The 22,700-nt window shown below is 44.3% G+C and overlaps 1 protein-coding gene across 6 annotated transcripts in view; it reads left to right on the forward strand.

The window, feature by feature from the left end:
- The window catches only part of LRRC61 (leucine rich repeat containing 61), a 40,748-nt gene that overhangs the window by 1,811 nt on the left and 16,237 nt on the right, over positions 1 to 22,700 (forward strand). Inside the window, exons 2-3 of one of the 6 annotated variants that reach the window (XM_068235351.1) lie at positions 843 to 1,004; positions 1,120 to 1,246. In XM_068235351.1, the coding sequence (XP_068091452.1) occupies positions 1,171 to 1,246 (76 nt within the window). In that variant the 5' untranslated portion in view covers positions 843 to 1,004; positions 1,120 to 1,170. Of the gene's footprint in view, positions 1 to 842; positions 2,943 to 15,686; positions 15,885 to 22,700 lie in introns of those variants that run through there. The other 5 variants (XM_068235349.1, XM_068235350.1, XM_068235354.1 and 2 more) reach the window with 5 other exon arrangements.

Consider the following 22,700-nt stretch of genomic DNA (forward strand, 5'->3'; position numbering starts at 1 on the left):
AGAATTGTAAAGCTCCCCCAGCAGTGTTGCTCACCTCTGTCCGGCCCAGTGCATGCCTGGAAATGTAGTCTGTCTATGTGAGTACATCTCTTGGCTTGCATTTTAGTGAGAGGTGCTCGATACTGCTGGGAACCTGATTCTGTGGCACCTGCAGTCTCTCCATACTGAAGATAGTGAATTCCATACAGAGGGGGTGGGGTGGGTGGAGTAAATGAGAAGCCCTCATAGGTACTAACCTTAAAGGGAACCTAAACTGAGAGGGATATGGATGTTTCCTTTTAAACAATACCAGTTACCTGGCAGTCCTACTGATCTTTTTTGGCTGCAGTAGTGGCTGGATACCAGACCTGAAACAAGCGTGCAGCTAATCCAGTCTGACTTCAGTCAGAGCACCTGATCTGCATGCTTGTTGAAGGGCTGTGGCTGAAATTATTAAAGACACAGGATCAGCAGGAGAGTCAGGCAACTGGTATTATTTTAAAAAGAAAAATCCATATCTTTGTCAGTTTAGGTTCCCTTTAATGCTGATCACCCCCAATGGCACACTCTATTATGGACTTCCCTTGGGTGCTGAGCTGCCTTTTAAAAACCACAAACACATGAAAATGCTTTTCCTGCAGTCTTGTTTTCCTTTGCATTTCTTGAAACCTTTGTAGTAGTTTTCCCAGCATGCAACCTAATCCCGCCTCAGCAGAATGCCCGAAGGCATAATACATTTTTGATGTGTGTGTTCTATAATGATAAGCTTCAGAGTCCCAAACTTGTAATATTACAGATATGTGCCTGGTGACACTAATTCTTATAGTTCTTTGTCTTATGTTGGTCTCCCTCTTCTGTTTCAGAACATCCGCTGGGCTTTTCACTAATGTTATGGGACTAAACCCTGGTTATCCTACTGTGCAGACTCTAAATAAAGAAGCGTCATCAGATGTTTGGAGAAAGCAGCAATCATGGAACTAATATCAGAAGACTGAGCATGGGCTGATTTGTTTTTCAGATTTCAGGTATTTATAAATGAGGAAGAAGTGTTTCCCCCTCTTCTGTTTTTGATACCTGTTGAATATTACGGAGTTCTTCACCTGGAATGACCTTGGTTGTCTCTGTTGGCTGACTCTTCAGATCTCCATACTGTAGATCCTCTCAGTGGTGGCTTTGGTTGATCTTTGAACCATGGATAATAGGAATAATAAAGAGGAGAACTTGGATAATTCCAGGATCACCCCAGAGATGCTGAAATCTCGTACTGGTGAGTTTGACCTGGAGTCCATTCTCTTCCTCAAGCTGCGGGGTGCGGGGATACATGAGCTGGGCTGTATCGGGGAGTGTCTGAACCTGGAGCGTTTGGATTTGTCCAACAATCACATCACCCACCTAGCTCCACTGTCCTCGTTGAAGATGATGGTGGCTCTAAACTTGTCGTGTAACCGGATCTCCTCCCTGGAGCCCCTGGCCTCCTGTGACAGTTTGCAAACTCTCAATGTGGCTGGAAACATGTTGTGTAGTGTCGATAGCTTGCAATGCTTGAAGGGACTTCGTAAGCTGGAAAGTATTCGCTTGCGGGATCCAGTCTACAACCTGAGTAACCCATTTTGTTTGAATGGCTCCTACAGACCTGCGGTACTGGAGACCATACCCAGTGTCCGGGTGATAGACGGTGACAGAGTCACAGGTACTGGCAGTGATCTTTACCACCTGTGCAGAGACATAGACAACTCCTTAAAGAGGTTCATCACCAGCAACGGGACAGTGGAACTTGCGGGGTCCATCAAGCCATGGGTGGAAGAAGGCTTCTGGGACATTAAGCCACCTCAGAGCACCATTATTGAGGAGACCTACAAACAGTTCAATGACATTCTGAGAGAGTGTAAAGAGCTGACCAAGAGGGCCGATGATGCCATATCACAGGCTGAACGAGCCCTCAACATAAGAAGCGATACCAACTCTTATGTCTTCTAATTTTGCCGGTTTCAGTCCCCGTACTTCAGGTCTCTAATCCTCTGAATTAACCATCCCCAACACAGTGTGTCTTCTAACCTTTCATTAATATACACATTATATCTGCTGGTCTAAAACCAAGGCTTCCTCAATCCTGAATCTTCTGTTGTCCCACCTGTATTTTCCAACTAACTCTCTGACCCCTTTTCCACCATCAGTCTTATTCTGAACTGATCAGCCATCTCCTGCCGGATTGTTCATATCATTCTTATATTTTCCACAGTTATTTTGCTGTACTTTGCACCCAAAACTTCTGTTCAGTGTGTTCTGCTGAGATTGTAGGTCTAGATCTTATGTCCATCACTGGATCTCCTGTTGAAATTCTCAGCCCTGCTCTCCAGTCCATTATTATACTGCTTTTCAACACCCTAGATCTTCTGTTCCTCTATGCTTCAAATCTGCTGTCCATCAGCACCCTGGATCTCCTGTTCTTTATTCCCACATTTCTAGGGTGCTTTGTACTTCCGCTTCCTTTCTCGTCAAGATCCTCCCACTGGACTGTGTATTCCTGAGCTTTTGCCTTGAGGGACCCTTATATGAGACACTCCGTGCAATATTTGTGTAAAAACTTGAATCTCTGATTTACTCATAGGCCATCCTGGGAAAATTCTTTTATTTATGAAGCACATTCACCATCCAGCAAACTTTCACAAATCGGTAATATACCGTATTTTGTCGGCATATAAGACACACTTAGGTTTAGAGTGCTAAAACCAGGCGGAAAAAATATACATCCATTTTCCAGGAGTGTCTTGTAGATGTTCTCCCCCAATTATTGTGTTTTTCTGTGTCCCCCATGTGCCCTCTTCAGTCTCCAGTGTGTCCCCTTCTGTCCCCCGTTTGTCCTCCCTTACACTCCATTGGTGTTCCTAGCCAGGCATGGGCGCAAATTCGGGTGAGTCCGGATAGTTCTATCCGGATCTCACCCAGTAATGCCGTGCGGTGTTGGGGGGGTGTCAAGCTTACCTGTCTGACGTCTTCTTAGGTCGTCCCTCGGCGCCTCCCACGATGCGCTCCAAGCGGCGGTCACGTGAGTACAAACACTTCTTCCTTCCGCACTTCCTCCTTCGACCTGGAAGGAGGAAGTGTTTGTACTCACGTGACCGCCGCTTGGAGCGCATCGTGGGAGGTGCCGAGGGACGGACAAAGAAGACGTCAGACAGGTAAGCTTGACCCCCCCCCCGCCCACACCGCACAGCATTACTGGGTGAGATCTGGATAGAACTATCCGGACTCACCCGAATCCCAATTTGCGCCCATGCCTGTTCCTAGCCCCATGTGTCCTCCTCTGCCCCCATGTATAATTATCAGAAGTGGTGGCAGCACGGCTCACCAAATCCATGGCTCCAGCAGCAATCACAGACCTCTCCTCTCCTTCATGGCTAGCCTAGTGCTGGGTTCTACTGATCACATCAGCAGAAGCTGGCACTAGGGGAGCCATGATGAAGAGGAGAGGTCTGTGAACGTTGCTGGAGCCATGGATTTGGTGAGCCGTGCTGCTCCTTCTGATACGGGGCAGAGGAGGACACACGGCGGGGGAAGTGGACTACAAACGGGACAAAGCAGGGAGTCTCCGGCGGTTTGTATAGATGGGCGTTTGTAACTTGGGGACTCCCTGTTTTTGGCATATAAGACGCAGGCATTTTTTCTCTCCATTTTTGTGGGAGAAAAAAAGTGCACTTGTCGAAAAATATGGTATTTATCAGCAGATGTACACCACCCCTCCGGGGCTTGCTGATCTTCTGTCTCTCCAGTAATGCTGCAAGAGTTTGATGCACACCTGAACTAAAATGAAATGTACCAAGTTCTTCAGTGCCCCCTAATCTGTGTCCTCTCCGCTTTGGCTGCCTCCACTCTGTCTTTATCAACAAAGCAGAAAATCAGCGCCAAGGGAATCAATAGTTTGACCGCTGCCGAGAAAGGACAGAGTCAAATGTCCACACATATAAAAACTAATTAAAAGGTCAGCGCAGATCGTAAGTGTATCCACTGTTTCACAATCAATCGTCTACCACTTGGATATGAGAATTTTATGACCACATTGGTGAAAGACAGTCACCCAAAGGATTAGAGGGAGCTTACCAACTGCTGACAACCCACGTTATAAGGTTGTATGTCTCGCATTCAGTGGAAAAAGGGATCAGGAACCACCCAGGATCCAAGACTTCCAGAAATCCTTATATTAGTTCAGGTACTCCATCCGAAAAATCAGAGCCAGTAAAACATGCAAATAAACGGTAGATCTAAGTGTAACCCGTTTATTAAAAACCATAGCACATAGGAGTATTTCCTCTTCCTTTTTGTAACAACCAATAGGGTCGTTTGGGGAGTGGTCTGTTTTTAGCTCAACCCCTTCCTCTTATTCAGTAGTCTATAAATTTTGGTGCCAGCCGCCTGCACTCTTGATCCCCTGATGACGCAAGACTGCGAAACCGGTCGGAAAGGAGACAGGTGGCACTTTTTATACTTTCTTACTGGTTGTGGACAAGCATACAAGCGCAATATTGTTTCGGGGTTCCCATTGCTTGGGCCCCGTATGTAAGTTTTTATTGAATTTTACTTCTCTTTTATGGCTATGTGCTATGGTTTTTAATAAACGGGTTACACTTAGATCTACCGTTTATTTGCATGTTTTACTGGCTCTGATTTTTCGGATGGTGTACCCGAACTAATATAAGGATTTCTGGAAGTCTTGGATCCTGGGTGGTTCCTGATCCCTTTTTCCACTGAATGCGAGACATACAACCTTATAACGTGGGTTGTCAGCAGTTGGTAAGCTCCCTCTAATCCTTTGGGTGACGGTCTACCACTTGGATATGAGTATTTATGACCACATTGGTGAAACACTCTGCCTTTATGCTTGGCCCCTAACTCACCCTCCCATTCCTGCATTAAGGGCACATGCTCAGTCCACTCGCCCAACCCTCTTCATGTGCGTTTTCCTAAAAGGCTGTGTGCAGGAGCCTTGGCCGGGGCATGCGCAGCTACAAATGCATCCGATCCACACATGCCCAGAATGCTCTTGGTTGTGGCTGCTGTATACAGCTGTACAGAAGCATGCTAAGAAGGGGACGCGCAGAGGATAGACAGAGCATGTGCTCCTGCTTTGACTGGGACCAGTCGCAGCATTGAATGGGGAAGAAAAGATGAAGGAAAGGTTGGTTAAACTGAGGCGCCACTCAGGTAATGGGAGCACGGAAAAATCACCAGTTATGGGCAGCTCTTATGTTTATTCTTTATTCTGGGGCCCTTTAAGTTCTGATTCACTGAGGATTTATATCATATTCCCCAAATCAACTGAAACGGACAGGTTGATTTGTAAGTACATTTTTCATTTTTTCCCTCCTTGTAAATATGTAAAATGACAGTACTTATTCATCAACCTGTCCAAGGCCATCAGCTACTGACAGACCTTGTAATGAAAAATAGCTTCTGAGCATCCAGCCGCCAGGGGGAGCTCCACAGTGTTTGGTGGGACTGGATTTGTCTTGTTCTGAAATAGACAGGCATCTTATGGTGGTAGGAAGTTCTGAAGGCATTTGTCACAGTACAGTCTTTCAGTAGCTGAATGTTCAGGCCGGTTTCAGACTATAAACCAGCGTTAGTGATGCAGCCAGAAACAGGCGTTCGGGGGAATGCCACATTACTACGCGGTATTTCCCATCTGACATTGCACCAAGCAGGAAGTGACGCATTTGCCCGTCACTTCCTGCTTCGGGGTATGTGGAAGTGCACAAGCGTATTGTAAAAATACACTTTCACGCATCTGTGCTACAACGTTGCATCAGTCATTTCTTAAATTAAAGAGACTCCGTAACAAAAATTGCATCCTGTTTTTTATCATCCTACAAGTTCCAAAAGCTATTCTAATGTGTTCTGGCTTACTGCAGCACTTTGTACTATCACAGTCTCTGTAATAAATCAATGTATCTTTCCCTTGTCAGACTTGTCAGCCTGTGTCTGGAAGGCTGCCAAGTTCTTCAGTGTTGTGGTTCTGCTATGCACTCCCCCCTCAGGGGGGAAAGAAACACACAAATGATCTCTTGAGATTCAAAAGGAATGCTGTATACATCCTGCTTGTGTATGGATGTATTTTCTATGTGTGGACATACTGTACATCAACCTACTTCCTGTTTTGGTGGCCATTTTGTTTGTTTATAAACAAACTTTTTAAAACTGTTTTTAACCACTTTTAATGCGGCTGGGAGCGGCGAAATTGTGATAGAGGGTAATAGGAGATGTCCCCTAACGCACTGGTATGTTTACTTTTGTGCGATTTTAACAATACAGATTCTCTTTAAATTACCCTGTGTTGCCATAGACTAACATGACTTCTGGGCTGACGCAGATCGCCGCAACTCGACGTCGGAGCAGAAGCAGCTGTAACGTAGTTCTGGACCTGCGTCGGGGATGCAGCGAAAACGTCAATTCTGACGCAACCCTGCAGTATGAAAGTCTCCATAGACTTTCATTGCCCGGCGGTGGGTGTGGTAAAAATACCGCACTTCCTTTGTGTGAAAGGGCCCTTAAAACACAGACACTGGTGCACATGATGGAGGTTTTGGGCTTTGCCTCCGCCCGGGACCCCCAAACCCACACGCAACACCCAAGAGGGGGAGCGCAGGTGGGCCCCGATGCGCCCACTACCAGGGGATTCACTCACACTGCCTCTAAATGCTGAATCAGAATCTGTTTTATTCGCCAAGTACAACAGGTGTCATACTCGGAATTAATTGTGGTTCACATGGCATGGCAAAGTACAAGTACAGATGTGCAATGCAAATATAGATGTGCAAAACAGGCAATAGTACATATGACCTTCACATTTACAATCACAGGATCAACAGTTTTTGAGCGGCCCATGGGGCCTGTGAAAAGTAAGACATTCATTTGGTGCAGTTCAGTACTGGCCCTGGGCAGTGGGACCCAGAGCAAGCAGCTGCAAGGTTAGGCTAAATTTAAGGCTGGAATCATGCTGGTAGGTAGGCCTGGCAGGGGGAGGCTGGAGTTCAACAGCAAAACTGCTTGAGGGAAGGAGTTCCTGCACCTGGTGGTTTTGGATGGTATAGTTCTGTAGCGGCGTCCCAGTGGGAGGAGCTTGAAGTAGCGACTGCCTGGATGGGAGGGGTCATGGGCGATCATGGTGCCCCTTTTCCTCATCCTGGCGGAGTAGAGAAGATCGAGAGGTGGTAGAGGAGATCCAATGATCCTCTAGGCATCAGTTATGACTCTATGCAGTTTGTGCCTGTCGCTAGCTGTTGTCCCGGCGTACCAGACAATAACTGAGGCGCAAAGGATGGATTCTATGGTGGCAGTATAGAAGCTGGTCAGCAACTCCTGCGGCATGTCAAATATTTTCAGTTGGCGCAGGAAGAACAACCTCTGCTGGGATTTTTTCTGAATTCTGGTGGTGTTCTGCCCCCATTTCAGGTTGTTAGTAAAGGTTGTGCCAAGGAACGCACAGATGGTACCCTAGAGACTGCGGTCTTGCCTGTGAGGACTGGTGGGAGGGGAGGAGGGTGCCTCCTGAAATCTGCAACTAAATTCAACAGTCTTTGCCGCGTTGAGTACTAAGTTGTTGTCCCCGCACCAGTTGCAGATTCGCTCAACTTCGCTACGGTATTCATGCTCCTCCTTGTTGCCAATTAGGCCTATGATGGTAGTGTCATCCACAAATTTGATGACCTTCACAAAGCCAGTGGATGAGGTGCCATTGTTTGTGTACAGGGAGAACAGGAGCGGAGACAGTACACACCCTTGTGGAGCCCCTATATTGGTGGTTTTCACGCTGGAGTAGCAGTTGCCGAGCCTCACCACACCCACAAGAGAAGCAAATGCTCACTCCCAGCCAGCAATCTGCCATTTTATATGATCCACAGACAGCCCATCAGCCAATCAAGTGTAATAGTGTGCACCCCTGTGTTTGTAGTTACAAATCTAGCTGGATTTTCGGTCGTACATAATCGTAGACTATGACCAGGAGGGGGCACCTTGTGCAGGTAAACCTCTCAATACCCCCCCAGCTGAATTTTGAGTGACTAAAGCTAGGCGCACATACAATTGTTGCTGTCCAAGCGATCAGGACTCGATTCCTTGGGTAGTAATTCGGGGACAGAGTGCTGTACAGACATCTCATTGTGCTATAGCAGAGGAGCATGTCCGCTTCTATGGAGAGGAGGAGGGAGGGCAATGGCATGGCGGGTGGTGAAGTAGCTTCTGGCGGGCAGATTGAGGAGGGGAACAATGTGGTTGGGCGTCTGTGGCATGCTGGTTCTTTAGGTATTGTGGGGTAAAGGAGGGGGTACATACACACCCTAGTTTCTCGACTTTGATAGACCTTGGGATTGCTTCCAGACCAACTCTATCAAAACCTTTAGTTTTAAAGGACAATTGAAGTGAGAGGTATATGGAGGCTGCCGTATTGATTTCCTTTTAAACAATATCAGTTGCCTGGCAGCCCTGCTGATCTATTTGGCTGCAGCGGTGTGTGAATCACACCAGAAACAAGCATGCAGCTAATCTGTCAGATCTGACAATAATGTCAGATACAACCGATCTGCTGCATGCTTGTTCAGGGTCTGTGGCTAAAAGTATTAGAGGCAGAGGGTCAGCAGGATAGCCAGGCAACTGGTATTGCTTAAAACGAAATAAATATGGCAGCCTCCACATACCTCTCACTTTAGTTGTAGAAGAAATTTCCTCTGGACAGGAAGTGGCAGGAGCCTCTGTCAGACTTTTTTTTTTTTTTTTATTGCTGTCCCTCACTGTTAACACTACATTTGTCCACGATTAAATGATTGCCTTGAATACATATTATTTATTGATGTTCAAAAATCGTACATTTTCTGGGGCTTTGTGACTTTAATAAAAATGTTTTCTGGAACCCAGTAATTGGATTTTTTTTTTATTTTCATTCAATGATAAGATCCTTTTTGTAACTCGCATAACTTCTGCCAGGCGGAGGTAGCTGGGAAACGGAAGGGATCCGCCATATCTGGGCTGGATTTACTAAACACTCTCGCTGCAAGTTCCAGAAATCAAACCATAAGTAACCTGTCAGCAACCCTCTTTATAATCTGATATGACCCATGCAAGGCTGCAAGATGCAAAGTTACTGATCTGTAGAGGAGGAATTTTTGGCGCATTTAGTGCCAGAGGGACAAGAGCGGTTTTGCATTTTCAATGGATATTTGAATCAAAAAACATAAATCAAAAACAATGTAACCATCTAGTAGACAATTTATTTAGAGGCTTGCAAGTGCTCAATGCCATTTTTGTTTTAGCACATTTTTTTTAAATTTCTTATTTGTTACATTTCCCTGCTTCCAATTACTACAGCTATACTGTGTATTTATGGCCACTTGTCACCAGGGGGCAGTGTGAGACAATCACAGAGGACTTCTTTGTTTCTATATTTTCTGCTAGTAGAGAGAGATCAAAGCATTCCAAGAATTTACAGCACAACCAGTTCTGCCGGCTGAGGCCAAAAGCAGTGCGCTTATCTCAAATGAGATAACTCCGCTGAACTTGCCAATGGGTTAAGAATTCTAGCATATGCTGATCAGCTAAAACCTAGGCAACAACCTTCCTATTGTTGTGTAGGGCCCCGTCACTCTGCCATATCAGATAAGACCCATCAATGCTAATTCACTGGCAGATTTCCCTAGAATATAGAGAAGTGCATACATATGGTGCTCATGTTAGTCAGTTGCCTCTATATTAAACAATAATATGTCTACTTGTTTATTACAAATACAAGATCTCACTATCCATTCATATAGCAAATTATGAGTAGCAATATGTTTTAAAGTAACAGAGGGAATATCTGGTGTACCCCAACTGGAGAAAATAAATTGCAACACATATTTCAAGTAACGTTGTATAAGGGGAAGACTATCAAGCCCTAAAGAGGAACTCCAGTGAAAATAATTTAATATAAAAAGGTGCTTAATTTTTATAATAATTATGTATACATGATTTAGTCAGAGTTTGCTCATTGTAAAATCTTTCCTCTCCCAGATTCACATTCTGACATGTATTACATGGTGACATTGTTACTGTGGGCAGATTATGTAGCTGTTCTGGCTTTAACAGACAGCTATAAACAGCCATTTCCTGTGTGTGTCATTGTTACATTGTGGCAGTTTGCCCAGAGTACCGTAAGGTACCAGAGCCTCTTGTGGGAGGGGTTTCAGCACAAAATCAGTCATACAGCGCCCCCTGATGGTCTGTTTGTGAAAATCATTATATTTTTCATGTAAAAGTGGGTACTATCAGCTACTGATTGGGATAAAGTTCAATTCTTGGTCGGAGTTTCTCTTTAAGTGTAGAATGGCTAATTGTGGAGCTAGTTCAAAATTATATCCCAACAATCTTGGTATTAAATCAGAAATGGAGTCCCAAGAGTTGTTTCGATTAGGACAATCCCAGATGATGTGTTTAAAGTCAACTGAAGTGAGCGGTATATGGAGGCTGCCTTTTTTATTTCCTTTTAAGCAATACTAGTTGCCTGGCTGCCCTGCTGATCCTCTGCCTCTAATAGTTTCAGCCATAGCCCCTAAACAAGCATGCAGCAGATCGGGTGTTTCTGACATTATTATCAGATCTGATAAGATGAGCTCAGAGGCGTAGGTTGGGCTTTCAGTGCCTGAGGCCAGTGTTTGCACCCACCTCTGGACAAAATGGGAGTGGCCATGCATCAGAATGTGGTTGTAGTCATGGCTGGAGTCAAATGTACAAATGCTGCTCAGTCAGCCAGATGTACCCACTCCCCCCCCCCCCCCCCCCCCCATAGATATTGTCAGATCTGACAAGATTGGCTGCATGCTTGTTTCTGGTATGACTCAGGCACTACTAGCCATTCTAGAGGTGTTTTCAATCAGGACTTTTCAACTTATGGTAAGTGTACTACCCGTGGTACTTTGCCAGGTGGTACACTCCAAGTTTGCCTGCCACTTGATTGCTACCTGCCTCTTGTCCTGGTCTCGTAATGTTTCCACATATTTCTTAATACAGGATTTCTTTAAAGGGAACCTAAACTGAGAAGGATATGGATTTTTCCTTTTTAAAATTTTGTATATTCCGGCCTATAAGACTACTGGGCGTATAAGACGACCCCCCCCCCCCCCCCCCAACTTTTCTAGTTAAAATATAGGGTTTGGGATATACTCGCCGTATAAGACTACACCTCTTCCAATGCACACTAAATATATAAAAAAAAAATAAAAAAAAATCATATACTGGTGCTATGTTTGACAAATGCTGGTGCTGTACTATGTGTGGTACCCAGTATATAAAACTATACAGGCGATTGTCTGGTTGGATTGGTCAACTCCTTCCTCTCCCTAAGCAGATTGGTCAGCTCTCCTTGTCTCCATGTTTATCAGAGCGGTAAGGAAGAATAGATTGCGCTGTGCCCATAAAATACGCCTCTTTCACCCTTGTGGCCCACTCTTGTATCCTATTTACCTCCTTCTCTGCCTCTCAGATCTCGCACATGTGCGCCTGCGCCGCCTCACTACAGTCCTCAGCAGCGAAATCTGAGAGGCGGTAGCAGGATAGGGCGTATCGCCCAGTATCAATGACACCCGGGGTATAAGACGACCCCCAACTCTTCAGAAGTTTTTCAAAAGTTAAGTAGTCTTATACGCCGGAATCTATATCTATCTATCTATCTATATATCTATATCTATATTATTCGGATGTGTGTATGTGCCGCGATCACACGAAAACGGCTTGACCGATTTGAACGAAACTTGGTACACAGATACCTTACTACTTGGGATGATATGTTCTGGGGGTCTCGCGGCCCCCCTGCACACCTGGGCGGAGCTACAAACAGCAAATCAGATTCCACCCATTCAAGTCAATGGAAAAAATGTAAAAGGCTGCCATTCTCACAGTAATCGAGCCAGAGTCCCCACACTTTGCACAGTTGGTCACTTGGTGACCGAGGTTACAAATCCAGGGAAAGTGGGCGGAGCATAAAACAGCCAATCAAATTTCAGCCGTTCATTTTAAATGGGAAAATGAAAACTGCAGCCGTTCTTAGACTGTTAATCGCAGGGTTCTCAAACTTGCCACAGTTGGTCACTGGGTGAATGAGATTAAGATTCAAGAAAGTGGGTGGAGCCTACAACAGCCAATCAAAATTCACCTATTGATTTTCAAGGGGAATATTTAAACTGCTGCTATTCTTACATTTTTAATGAGAGGCTTCAAACTTGCTACAGTCGGTCATTGGGTGACTGGGGTCAAAGTTCACTAAAGGGGCGGGGCCACATGCAGCCAATCAGATTTCCTTGGTGGATAAACTGCTTCCATTCACACATTTTTGATGCCTAGAACCTGACAGCTCACACACTTGGTCATTGAGTGACTGTGTGTCAAGGTTACAAAAAGTGGGCGGAGCCAAAACAACTTTTACTGGGAAAATATAAACGGCAGCCATTCTTACACCATTAATGGCGGGGTTCTCAAACTTTGCACAGTTGGTCATTGGGTCACAGATTAAGATTTTGGAAGGTAGGTGGAGCCTACAACAGCCAATAAAAATTCCCCTTTTGATTTTCAAAGGGAATATTTCATCTGCTACCATTCTCTTATACTGGTAAAAGCAGATGCCTCAAACCTGGTACAGTTGGTCACTGGGTGACTAGGGTCCAAATTCAGGAAGGGGGCGGAGCCACAAACAGCCAGATTTGTTTATTTTTCAATGGGAATATACAAAGTATTGATACCAAGGATCCCAAAGCTGATAAACTTGATAATTGAGTGACTGTATGTCAAGGTAAGAAAAAGTGGGCGGTGCCAACAACTTCATTTTTTTTTACATTGCAGGGTTCCCAAACTTTACACAATTGGCCACTGGGTGACTGGGATGAATATTCAGAAATGTGGGTGGAGCCTACAACAGCCAATCAAAATGTACCTATTAATTTTCAAGGGGAATATTCACATTGCTACCATTCTTACACTGTTAGTGGCAGAGGCCTCAAACCTGATACAGTCAGTCATTGGGTGACTGGGATCCAAATTCACTAAAGGGGTGGAGCCACAAACAGCCAATCAGATTTGTTAGATTGATTTCAGCCATTCTGTTATTGCCAGGGTTCTCAAACATGACACAGTTGGCCACTGGGTGACTGTGACTAATATTCAGAAAAGTGGGTGGAGCCTACAGAAGCCAATCAAAATTCACCTTTTGAATTTCAAGGGGAATATTTACTTTGCTGCCATTCATGCACTCTTAATGGCAGAGGCCTAACATCTGCTACAATTTAAATTCTGAAGGGAGTGGGCCAAAAACAGCCAATCAGATTTGTTTAATTTCAATGGTAAAATGCAACTTATTGATGCCAAAGACCCCAAAGCTCATAAACTTGGTCATTAAGTGACTGTATGTCAATATTAGAAATAGTGGGTAGAGCCAAAAACAACTAACTTTTTACATGGGGAAATGTAAACTGCAGCTTTTCTTACACTGTTAATTGCAGGGTTCTCAAACTTCACACAGTTGGTCACTGGGTGACTAGGATTAATATTCGGAAAAGTAGGTGGAGCCTACAAGAGCCAATCAAAATTCACCTATTGATTTTCAAGGGGAATATTGAAACTGCAGCCATTCTCACACTGTTAATAGCAGAGGCCTCAAACCTGCTACAGTCAGTCGTTAAGTGTTTGGGGTTCAAATTCAGTAAAGGGACGGAGCCAAAAACAGCCAGATTTCTTTGCTGGATAAGCTGCTTCCATTAGCACAATTTTGATGCCAGGAACCCAAAAGCTCACAAACGTGGTCATTGAGTAGTGACTGTGTGTCAAGGTTACAAAAAGTGGGTGGAGTTAAAAACAGATTTTTCTGGGAAATTGTAAACTGCAGCCCTTCTTCACTGTTAATGGCAGGGTTCTCAAACTTAGCATAGCTGCTTATGGGGTGACTGGGATTAATAATCAGAAAAGTGGGTGGAGCCTAAAATGCCAATCAAAAATCACATGTCGCTTTTCAAGGAGAATATTAAAATTGCTGCCATTCTTGCACTGTTAATGGCACAAGCCTCAAACCTGGTACAGTTGGTCATTGGGTCACTGAGGTTCAAATTCAGAAAAGGGGACAGAGCCACAAACAGTGAATCAGATTTGTTTCATTTCATGGGAAAATACAAATTATTGATGCCAAGGACCCCAAAACTCACAAACTTGGGCATTGAGTAGTGACTTTGTGTCCAGGTTACAAAAAGTGGGCGGAGCCAAAAACACATTTCACTGGGAAAGTGTAAACTGCAGCCCTTCTTACACTATTTATTTCAGGGTTCCCAATCTTTGCCCAGATGGTCACTGAGTGACTGAGATATTCAGGGAAGTGGGTGGAGCCTATAATGGCTAATCAAAATTCAACTGTTGATTTTCAAGTGGAATATTTAAATTGCTGCCATTTTTACACTGTTAATAGCAGATGCCTCAAACCTGCTACAGTTGGTCATTGGGTGACTGAGGTTCAAATGCTGGAGAGGGGTGGAGCCACAAACAGCCTATCTGATTTGTTTAATTTCTGTGAGAATATACAAATTATTGATGCCAAGGAGTCCAAAGCTCACAAACTTGGTCATTGAGTGTTTGTGTGGTAGGGTTAGAAAGTGGGCAGAGCCAACACCAGTCAAATACATACCCGGGCAACGCCGGGTCATCAGTGGGTGGAGACAAATACAAATTTCACTGGGAAAATGTACTCTGCAGCCATTCTGTTAATGGCAGGGTTTTTAAACTTTGCACAGTTGGTCACTGGGTGACTGGGATTAATATTCAGAAAAGTGGGTGGAGCCTACAAAAGTAAATCAAGCTTCACCTGTTGCTTTTCAAGGGGAATATTTAATTGCTGCCATTCTTGCACTGTTAATGGCACAGGCCTCAAACCTGGTACAGTTGGTTATTGAGTGACTGGGGTTCAAATTCAGAAAAGGGGGTGGAGCCACACACACTCAATCAGATTTGTTTCATTTCAATGCAGATTATTGATACCAAAGACCGCGAAGCTCACAAACTTGGTCAGTGAGTAATTGTGTGTTAGGGTTAGAAAAAGTAGGCGGAGCCAACACCAGCCAAATGCATACCCGGGCAACGCCGGGCAATCAGCTAGTATACAATAATACCAGTTGCCTGACTCTCCTGCTGATCCTGTGTCTCTAATACTTTCAGCCACAGCCCCTCAACAAGCATGCAGATCAGGTGCTCTGACTGAAGTCAGACTGGATTAGCTGCATGCTTTGGTTCAGTAGTGGCTGAATCACACACCTGAAATAAGATATCAGCAGGGTTGCCAGGAAACCGGTATTATTAATGTTTAAAAGGAAACATCCATACCCCTCTCAGTTAAGGATTCCTTTAAGCAGTTCTTTGGCACCTTTGTCAGCTTCATCTCTTTCTTGGTCTTCCAGTTGGTCATGGACATGTAATAGAATTGCTAATATTTCAACCCACACATCCACTATGTACGTATTTGTATTGTATTTGTGTTGCTGGATGTACTGTGTGTTGAACTACTTATGTATCTATACTCCCCATTTTTGTCTTTTTTTTTTACTATGGGCAGTGCTATAGAAAAATGTTAGCAGTATATAAAGGAAAAAAATAGCAATAATAATAATTTTTTGTTCTTAGTTGACCTCCATGAACCTTATTTTTTTTTTTTTTTTCAGCCACACTAACTTTGTAACCGTGTGACCTCCTTGGCAATAGGGAGTCTTGACTCCAATGAAAAGAAATGTGCATGGCTCTGCAGACTGGAAAACAGAAACCAGAGTTTCACTTCAGTATTTTGGGGTGCTTCCACTCTCTCACTTCCTCTTCAGGAATCCCGGTGGGAATAACCTCCAAGTGCCATGCTGAGCCTGATTGTGTGTGTACTAGCATCATGCGTCTGTTCAGTGTGTGTGCAATGTGCTGTGTGTGTACAGTATATGGTATAAATACATGTGAATGTGAATTTGTGTAGTGTGTGTCTGCTAAGTAAGATGTGGTGTTGGAGAGGTGAGTTGTACTAACACTAAGGCTAGGTCCACTCTTGTCCGCTGCAGATCGGATCCGGATCCGTTTTTGTAAACCATTTTTTTGTTCTCTCCGTTTTGAGAGAAATTGCTTTTTTTGCAGGGACGTTTCCAGTCACTTCCTGGTTAGCGGCCATGTTTTTTGTTAGTAAACACTGCCTAAAGCTGGCGATTAAAAGCCAGGATCACGGCGGGGAGTGGCGGAAACGGCAAAGAGGGATCCAGGAGATCACGGTGACTCGATTGTGTTTTTTTTTTTTGTTTTTTTTTTTTTGTACAAATCAGACAGTACAGATTCTCTTTAATGACCCCCCCCCCCCCTCCCTGCCGCTGCCCTGCTACCCCCTCCAGCATGGCGGGCCCCTTCCCCTGGGACACAGAAAACAGATCCGTTTCTGTGTCAAACGATGTGTAGAGGGGGATCTGTTTTGCCATTACTTTTCACTACCCCTCCGTGTATCACGGTCCGTGAAAATGTGCAAATCTGGACCGGCTGTTCAGGTTTTTAAAACGCATCTTCCTGAACGCAGACGGATCCTTTTTTCTTTTTTTTTTTTTTTAAGTCGAGGCGCCTGCTATTTTTAACATTGGTATCCGTGGCACCGAGTCACGGATACGTTTTTAGAACAAGTGTGAACCTACTCCTTTTCAGTGTACCACGCTGCACATTTGTGCAACCTGACAGAAAGAAACACAGTATGTTTTCTTCTTGCACAGTTCCACGTTTAATTCTTTACCCAACCCTGATACAACCAAGCTGCTCTGAGCACCATGTTACTAATTAGCAGTAATGCTGGGGTATTTACAAGAAATAGAAAATCAGCGCCAGCAGGTATCAGCAGGTGACCGCAGCTAAGAGAGGACAGCGTCCAAAGTTAAAACATTATGTAAATAAGCCAGCACAGGTCAAAGCAGGTAAAATAAATGTTTCCACTGTGCCAAACTATCCCGACACCAATCAAAGGAATAAGGCTCATCAGCTGCACTCAACCCACGTTATAAGGTTGTATGAAAGGCTTGTTGTCCCCTAGGTGGACAGGTAGGTCCTCTGAGCTCAACAATATGATGTACTCCTCCAATCGAAGGCAGTATAGAAGGTATATCATAAAAAACAACAAGCAGCAATAATAAGCATAGGCTGCTTTTATTCTGAAAAGTATCAAACCAAATAAAACATAAAAAGAGCACTTTCATATGGGGCCCAAAACTTGGGTGCCCCGAAATCAAAATGTGTGTGTTGGCCAGCATCAGTTTAAAAATGTGTCGCCTATCTCCTTCCTGACAGGTTTTGCAATCTTGCGTCATCAGGGGTATTTGAGGTTTCTGCACTTAACAACCCCCATATTGTCCATTGTGTTTAACTACCTAAAGACCGCGTCAAGCCAATGGGCGTGACTGCGGCGGCAGCCCCAGGACCGCCTAACGCCAATTGACATCAAGTCCTGGGGCCGGCTATTGCAGGAGATCTCCTGTTGGTAGGTGGATCGGAGCCCCGCCTTCAGTCTCCGAGCAGTGATCGCAGCGCTGCGATCCACGGCAACGCTGTACTGGGGCACTAGAGAGCAATTGGCTCTCATAGGCTGAAGCCTATGACAGCCGATCGCTATGATTGGCTGGCGGGGGGTGGGAGGGTTTCAGATGGAAAAAAAGTTTATTTAAATAAAATTACAATAAATATTTGCAAAAAAAACAACTGGGGGGCGATCAGACAATCAGAAAAGGTGGTGGGGGAGGGGCTGGAATCACTAGGGTGCCGTGTTGTGTGGCCCTGCAGCTTGGCCTTAAAGCTACAGTGGCCCATTTCACTAAAAGTGGCCTGGTCTCTAGAGGGGTTTAGAGCTGTGGTCCTCGAGGTTAATTACATCACAAAGGCACTTGATTCAATAAGGGGTGTTAAAGAGACACTGAAGCGAGAATAATTCTCGCTTCAGAGCTCATAGTTAAAACGCCGCTATCCCGCGGCTAAACGGGGGTCCCTTCACCCCCCCCCCCCCCTGCAAAATCAACAACCAAATTGGTCGTAGATTTTGCTGCTCCTAGAGGCAGGGATAACGGCTGCAGCCCTGCCTCTAGTCGCGTCTATCAGCGGCGCATCGCATCGAAGACTGAGAGGGGCGGGGGAGAGGCGGAGATACGCGCTGACAGACGCGTGTGGGGCAGGGCTGCGGCGGTTAGCCCTGCCTCAATCAGGAAGTGATCCCCGGCTGCACGGAGGGGATTTCGGGGGGGTAAGGGACCCCCGTTCAGCCGTGCGATAGCGGCGTTTTAGCAGGGGCACACATGCCCCTGCTAACTATGAGCTCTGAAGCGAGATTTATTCTCGCTTCAGAGTCTCTTTAAACTCAAATACATAGTGGACCAAAATTGTACACGGGGACCTAGTTGTGGGCCAACCTCAATGTCTACTGGCCACCTTCCTTCCTTATAAAGTTCCCAGGTGTCTAATGGCTCTTCTCCAACCCCTATAGAGTTCCCTGAAGTCTAGTGGTTCTCCCTCCCCTATAGTTTCCTGGTGTCTAGAGGCACCCACCCTCCCCTATATAGTTCCATAGTGTTTAATGTTCTCTCCCTACCTCCCCCATATGGCTTCCCTGGTGTTTTAGGGCTTCACCTCCAATATATCTTCCCTGATGGTCTAGTGGGCCAAACATAACGCAAAGTGGGTAAAGCACTTGAGGGCCACATTGAATGGCTTTGAGGGACAGATTTGGCCCACAGGCCAGAGTTTAATGTGAATGTCCTAGGTGATCATTTTTCATCTTCTGTACAATACATAGTCAGCACTCTGCAATTGTAAAAGCCCCCAAAACTATATGAAAAGTCCCGTCAAAATTACGAGCATTTTTTTTGCTTGCTGGTGGCTGGAAAGTCATTTTACTGAGAAGATGCTAAATATCATTTAGGAGAAAGCTTAGGAGAAAAAGTAAATGAATGGGGTTTCAAGCGTATAGGGGCTTTAGCAGCTGTCGGCGCCACTTTGGTGTCAAATTGGTTTCTTCCATTTGGCCGTCGTACCGTATAGTCCAAATGCAAGCTGTCAAGTTTTCGTCTCTCAGTACCAGGAATGAAGAGGATGAGAGGCGAGTACTGGTTAGGTGTCATGGGTTAGTGTTAGGGGCTGGAAATAAAGAAGAATGTTAAAGACTGTAGTAGAGTGTGTGGACCCAACCCAATGCACTTTTTCTCCTATGTTTCTCCTAGGTGATATTTACCCATCTTGTCAATAAAATAACTTTTAAGCCACCAGCAAGCAAGATAATACTCCGAATAATTTTGGAAGTAGTTTTCCCTCTACTTTTTGGTACTTTTTTCAATTGTAAAGAGTTGAGAAGTTATTTTAAACAGAAGATGAAGCATGATCTCCTAGGAGACAACTCAAGAGAAAAAGTGAATTGTATTGAACCCTGTGGCCCATATGCAATTCCCGTTTTTTCTCCTAGGTGAAATTTTCACACCTTAGTAATGGTTTTTAAAGGGATACTGTAGGGGGGTTGGGGGAAAATGAGTTGAACTTACCCGGGGCTTCTAACGGTCCCCCGCAGACATCCTGTGTTGGCGCAGCCACTCACCGATGCTCCGGCCCCGCCTCCGGTTCACTCCTGGAATTTCAGACTTTAAAGTCTGAAAACCACTGCGCCTGCGTTGCCGTGTCCTCGATCCCGCTGATGTCATCAAGAGCGCACAGTGCAGGCCCAGTATGGTCTGTACTAGAAAGATCTAAGGGAGCCAGAACCTATTCCTAATAATAATCAATTTATTGCATATGACCAGTATCAAAAAACGCACAACAGTGGACAAGACACACATAAAAAACCCCCATAAAAACAAATACGTTCCATCAGCTATGAATGGCCAGGCTGTGCAAAAAATAGTAGTGAGTCTCTGGAGTGCACTCCATACAAAAAGATTCACAAATATCGTAGATTGCAACCTTAATAATCTTCAGGCCCAGGCTTCAAAAGCATTGATGGTTTGCGACATCCAGAACGGTGGCCACCGTAGGTCAACCCCGTGTGCTTGTTGCACGCCTCTATGTATTAGTAGACATATACATGCTCATTACTGACACTGAAATCCATGTCAAACCTCTCAAGCCAAACCCAGCAAAGTTCTTAAGTATCAACATACATCAAACGCTAGCATGGGTAGATTGGTATTTGCATTGTGCTGTTCAAGCATTAGATCATAACTCACGACCGGATGACTCCAAGCCGGTGGATACTTCTGCCCATCTAATTGGTATACGCGTGATGGCTCCGGCGTCCAGTAACTCTCCGGTATGTTTGCTGAAGACAACGGTAAGTTTGGCGAGAGGAAGAGCATGGAGGCACGGGGGACCAACTCCGCCCACGTAGCGGACGTCACAGGCACGTGACGCGTTTCGTCCAATGGACTTCCTCAGACGTGACGTACTCTTCACATGTCCACCCCTTCTTATCCTCCAACGGGGGTGGGATCATGCAAAATTTATGTAAGATTAAAAGATAGCGTGATGTCACTGTCAGTTAATATTCACGCTGATACTTCAAAAGCGGGACTGACAATACAAAAATATCAGAGGAATGCCTTTATATTAAGGTCCTTATTAAGGCCCAGAGGGTGCAGGCTCCCACATTGGTAAATCCAATAGGATTCCTTTCTAAGGAGCTGATTATCGTAATCTCCTCTCCTCTCACTTATATTCAGTTTATAAATGCCCATTACTTTCATTCCCCTGGGATCAGCATTATGTGCGGTCTTAAAGTGCAAGGCCATCGGATTCAATTTTTTCCTATCAATTGTAGTACTTCTAATATTAGATATATGTTCACCGATTCTTGTATTCAGAGAACGATAAGTCTTGCCGATATAAATCAGGTCACACGGACACCGAATCTGATAGATAACTTTTTCGGTTGCACAATTGATAAAATCGTTCACAAAAAAGGACTTAGATCTGTCATAATTGTAGAACATAGTGTCTCGATGGACAAATCTACATATTTCACAGCCACCACAGGTATACATTCCTTTTCTCTTACTGATTTTTATAGTCCTTTCCCTGTTAAATTCACTGTGTATAAGCAAATCTCCTATATTAGCACAACGTTTAGCTGCCATATGTGGATAATCACCCACAATCTTATGAATAATTGGATCTCTTAATAATAAGTGCCAATGTCTAGATAGAACGGATCTTACATCACCAAATTGTGCTCCATAAGTAGTGACAATTCTTGATATTGGTGGCTCAGTATTGTCAGCAACTATAGACAGGTTCTCTTTCCTGGTCAGTAGGTCTTTCCTATTTTGGGCCAAAGCTCTATGATATGCTGTAATGATAATTCTATTTGGGTAACTCCTTGCCAGCAACCTAGCCCTCAACTCACCCGCCTCTTTCTTAAAGTCATCAATTTTATTACAGTTTCTGCGTAATCGCAGAAACTGGCCAGTGGACACTGCCCATTTTTGGGCAGGTAAGTGAGAGCTAGATGCCGACAAGAGGGTATTCCCAGCTGTGGGCTTCCTGAACGTGCATGTGGTTAGAGTTTCTCCGTCTTTGCCAATCTTTAAATCCAAAAAAGAAATTGACTCCTGACTACATGTATAAGTAACAAAAATGTTACGATCATTTTGATTAAGGGCAGCCACAAATTGGATTAATTCATCCTTGGTGCCCCTCCCAAAGCATCAAAATGTCGTCCACGTATCTTAGCCATAGGGCGACGCGCTCCCCATACCCACGAATGCAACCCACATTCAATTTAAGGATGTAGAAAAAGAATTAGAATTAAGTACATTAAAATTGAATGAATATCAAGATAGAGATGATTTTGATGAGCTTAATGATAAATTGAAAAAAGAGGTGGAAAAAGAACAGGAAAAAATACGTAAATTTAAAGATAAAAAATTCTTGCGGGATGTCGAGGATTATAAAAGAGGTGATATCTTTAACCTCGCTGGACAGAAATACTCACTTACCTGCCCAAAAATGGGCAGTGCCCACTGGCCAGTTTCTGCGATTACGCAGAAACTGTAATAAAATTGATGACTTTAAGAAAGAGGCGGGTGAGTTGAGGGCTAGGTTGCTGGCAAGGGGTTACCCAAATAGAATTATCATTACAGCATATCATAGAGCTTTGGCCCAAAATAGGAAAGACCTACTGACCAGGAAAGAGAACCTGTCTATAGTTGCTGACAATACTGAGCCACCAATATCAAGAATTGTCACTACTTATGGAGCACAATTTGGTGATGTAAGATCCGTTCTATCTAGACATTGGCACTTATTATTAAGAGATCCAATTATTCATAAGATTGTGGGTGATTATCCACATATGGCAGCTAAACGTTGTGCTAATATAGGAGATTTGCTTATACACAGTGAATTTAACAGGGAAAGGACTATAAAAATCAGTAAGAGAAAAGGAATGTATACCTGTGGTGGCTGTGAAATATGTAGATTTGTCCATCGAGACACTATGTTCTACAATTATGACAGATCTAAGTCCTTTTTTGTGAACGATTTTATCAATTGTGCAACCGAAAAAGTTATCTATCAGATTCGGTGTCCGTGTGACCTGATTTATATCGGCAAGACTTATCGTTCTCTGAATACAAGAATCGGTGAACATATATCTAATATTAGAAGTACTACAATTGATAGGAAAAAATTGAATCCGATGG

Source organism: Hyperolius riggenbachi, chromosome 5 (assembly GCF_040937935.1).
Source record: "Hyperolius riggenbachi isolate aHypRig1 chromosome 5, aHypRig1.pri, whole genome shotgun sequence".
NCBI classification, from domain to species: Eukaryota; Metazoa; Chordata; class Amphibia; order Anura; family Hyperoliidae; genus Hyperolius; species Hyperolius riggenbachi.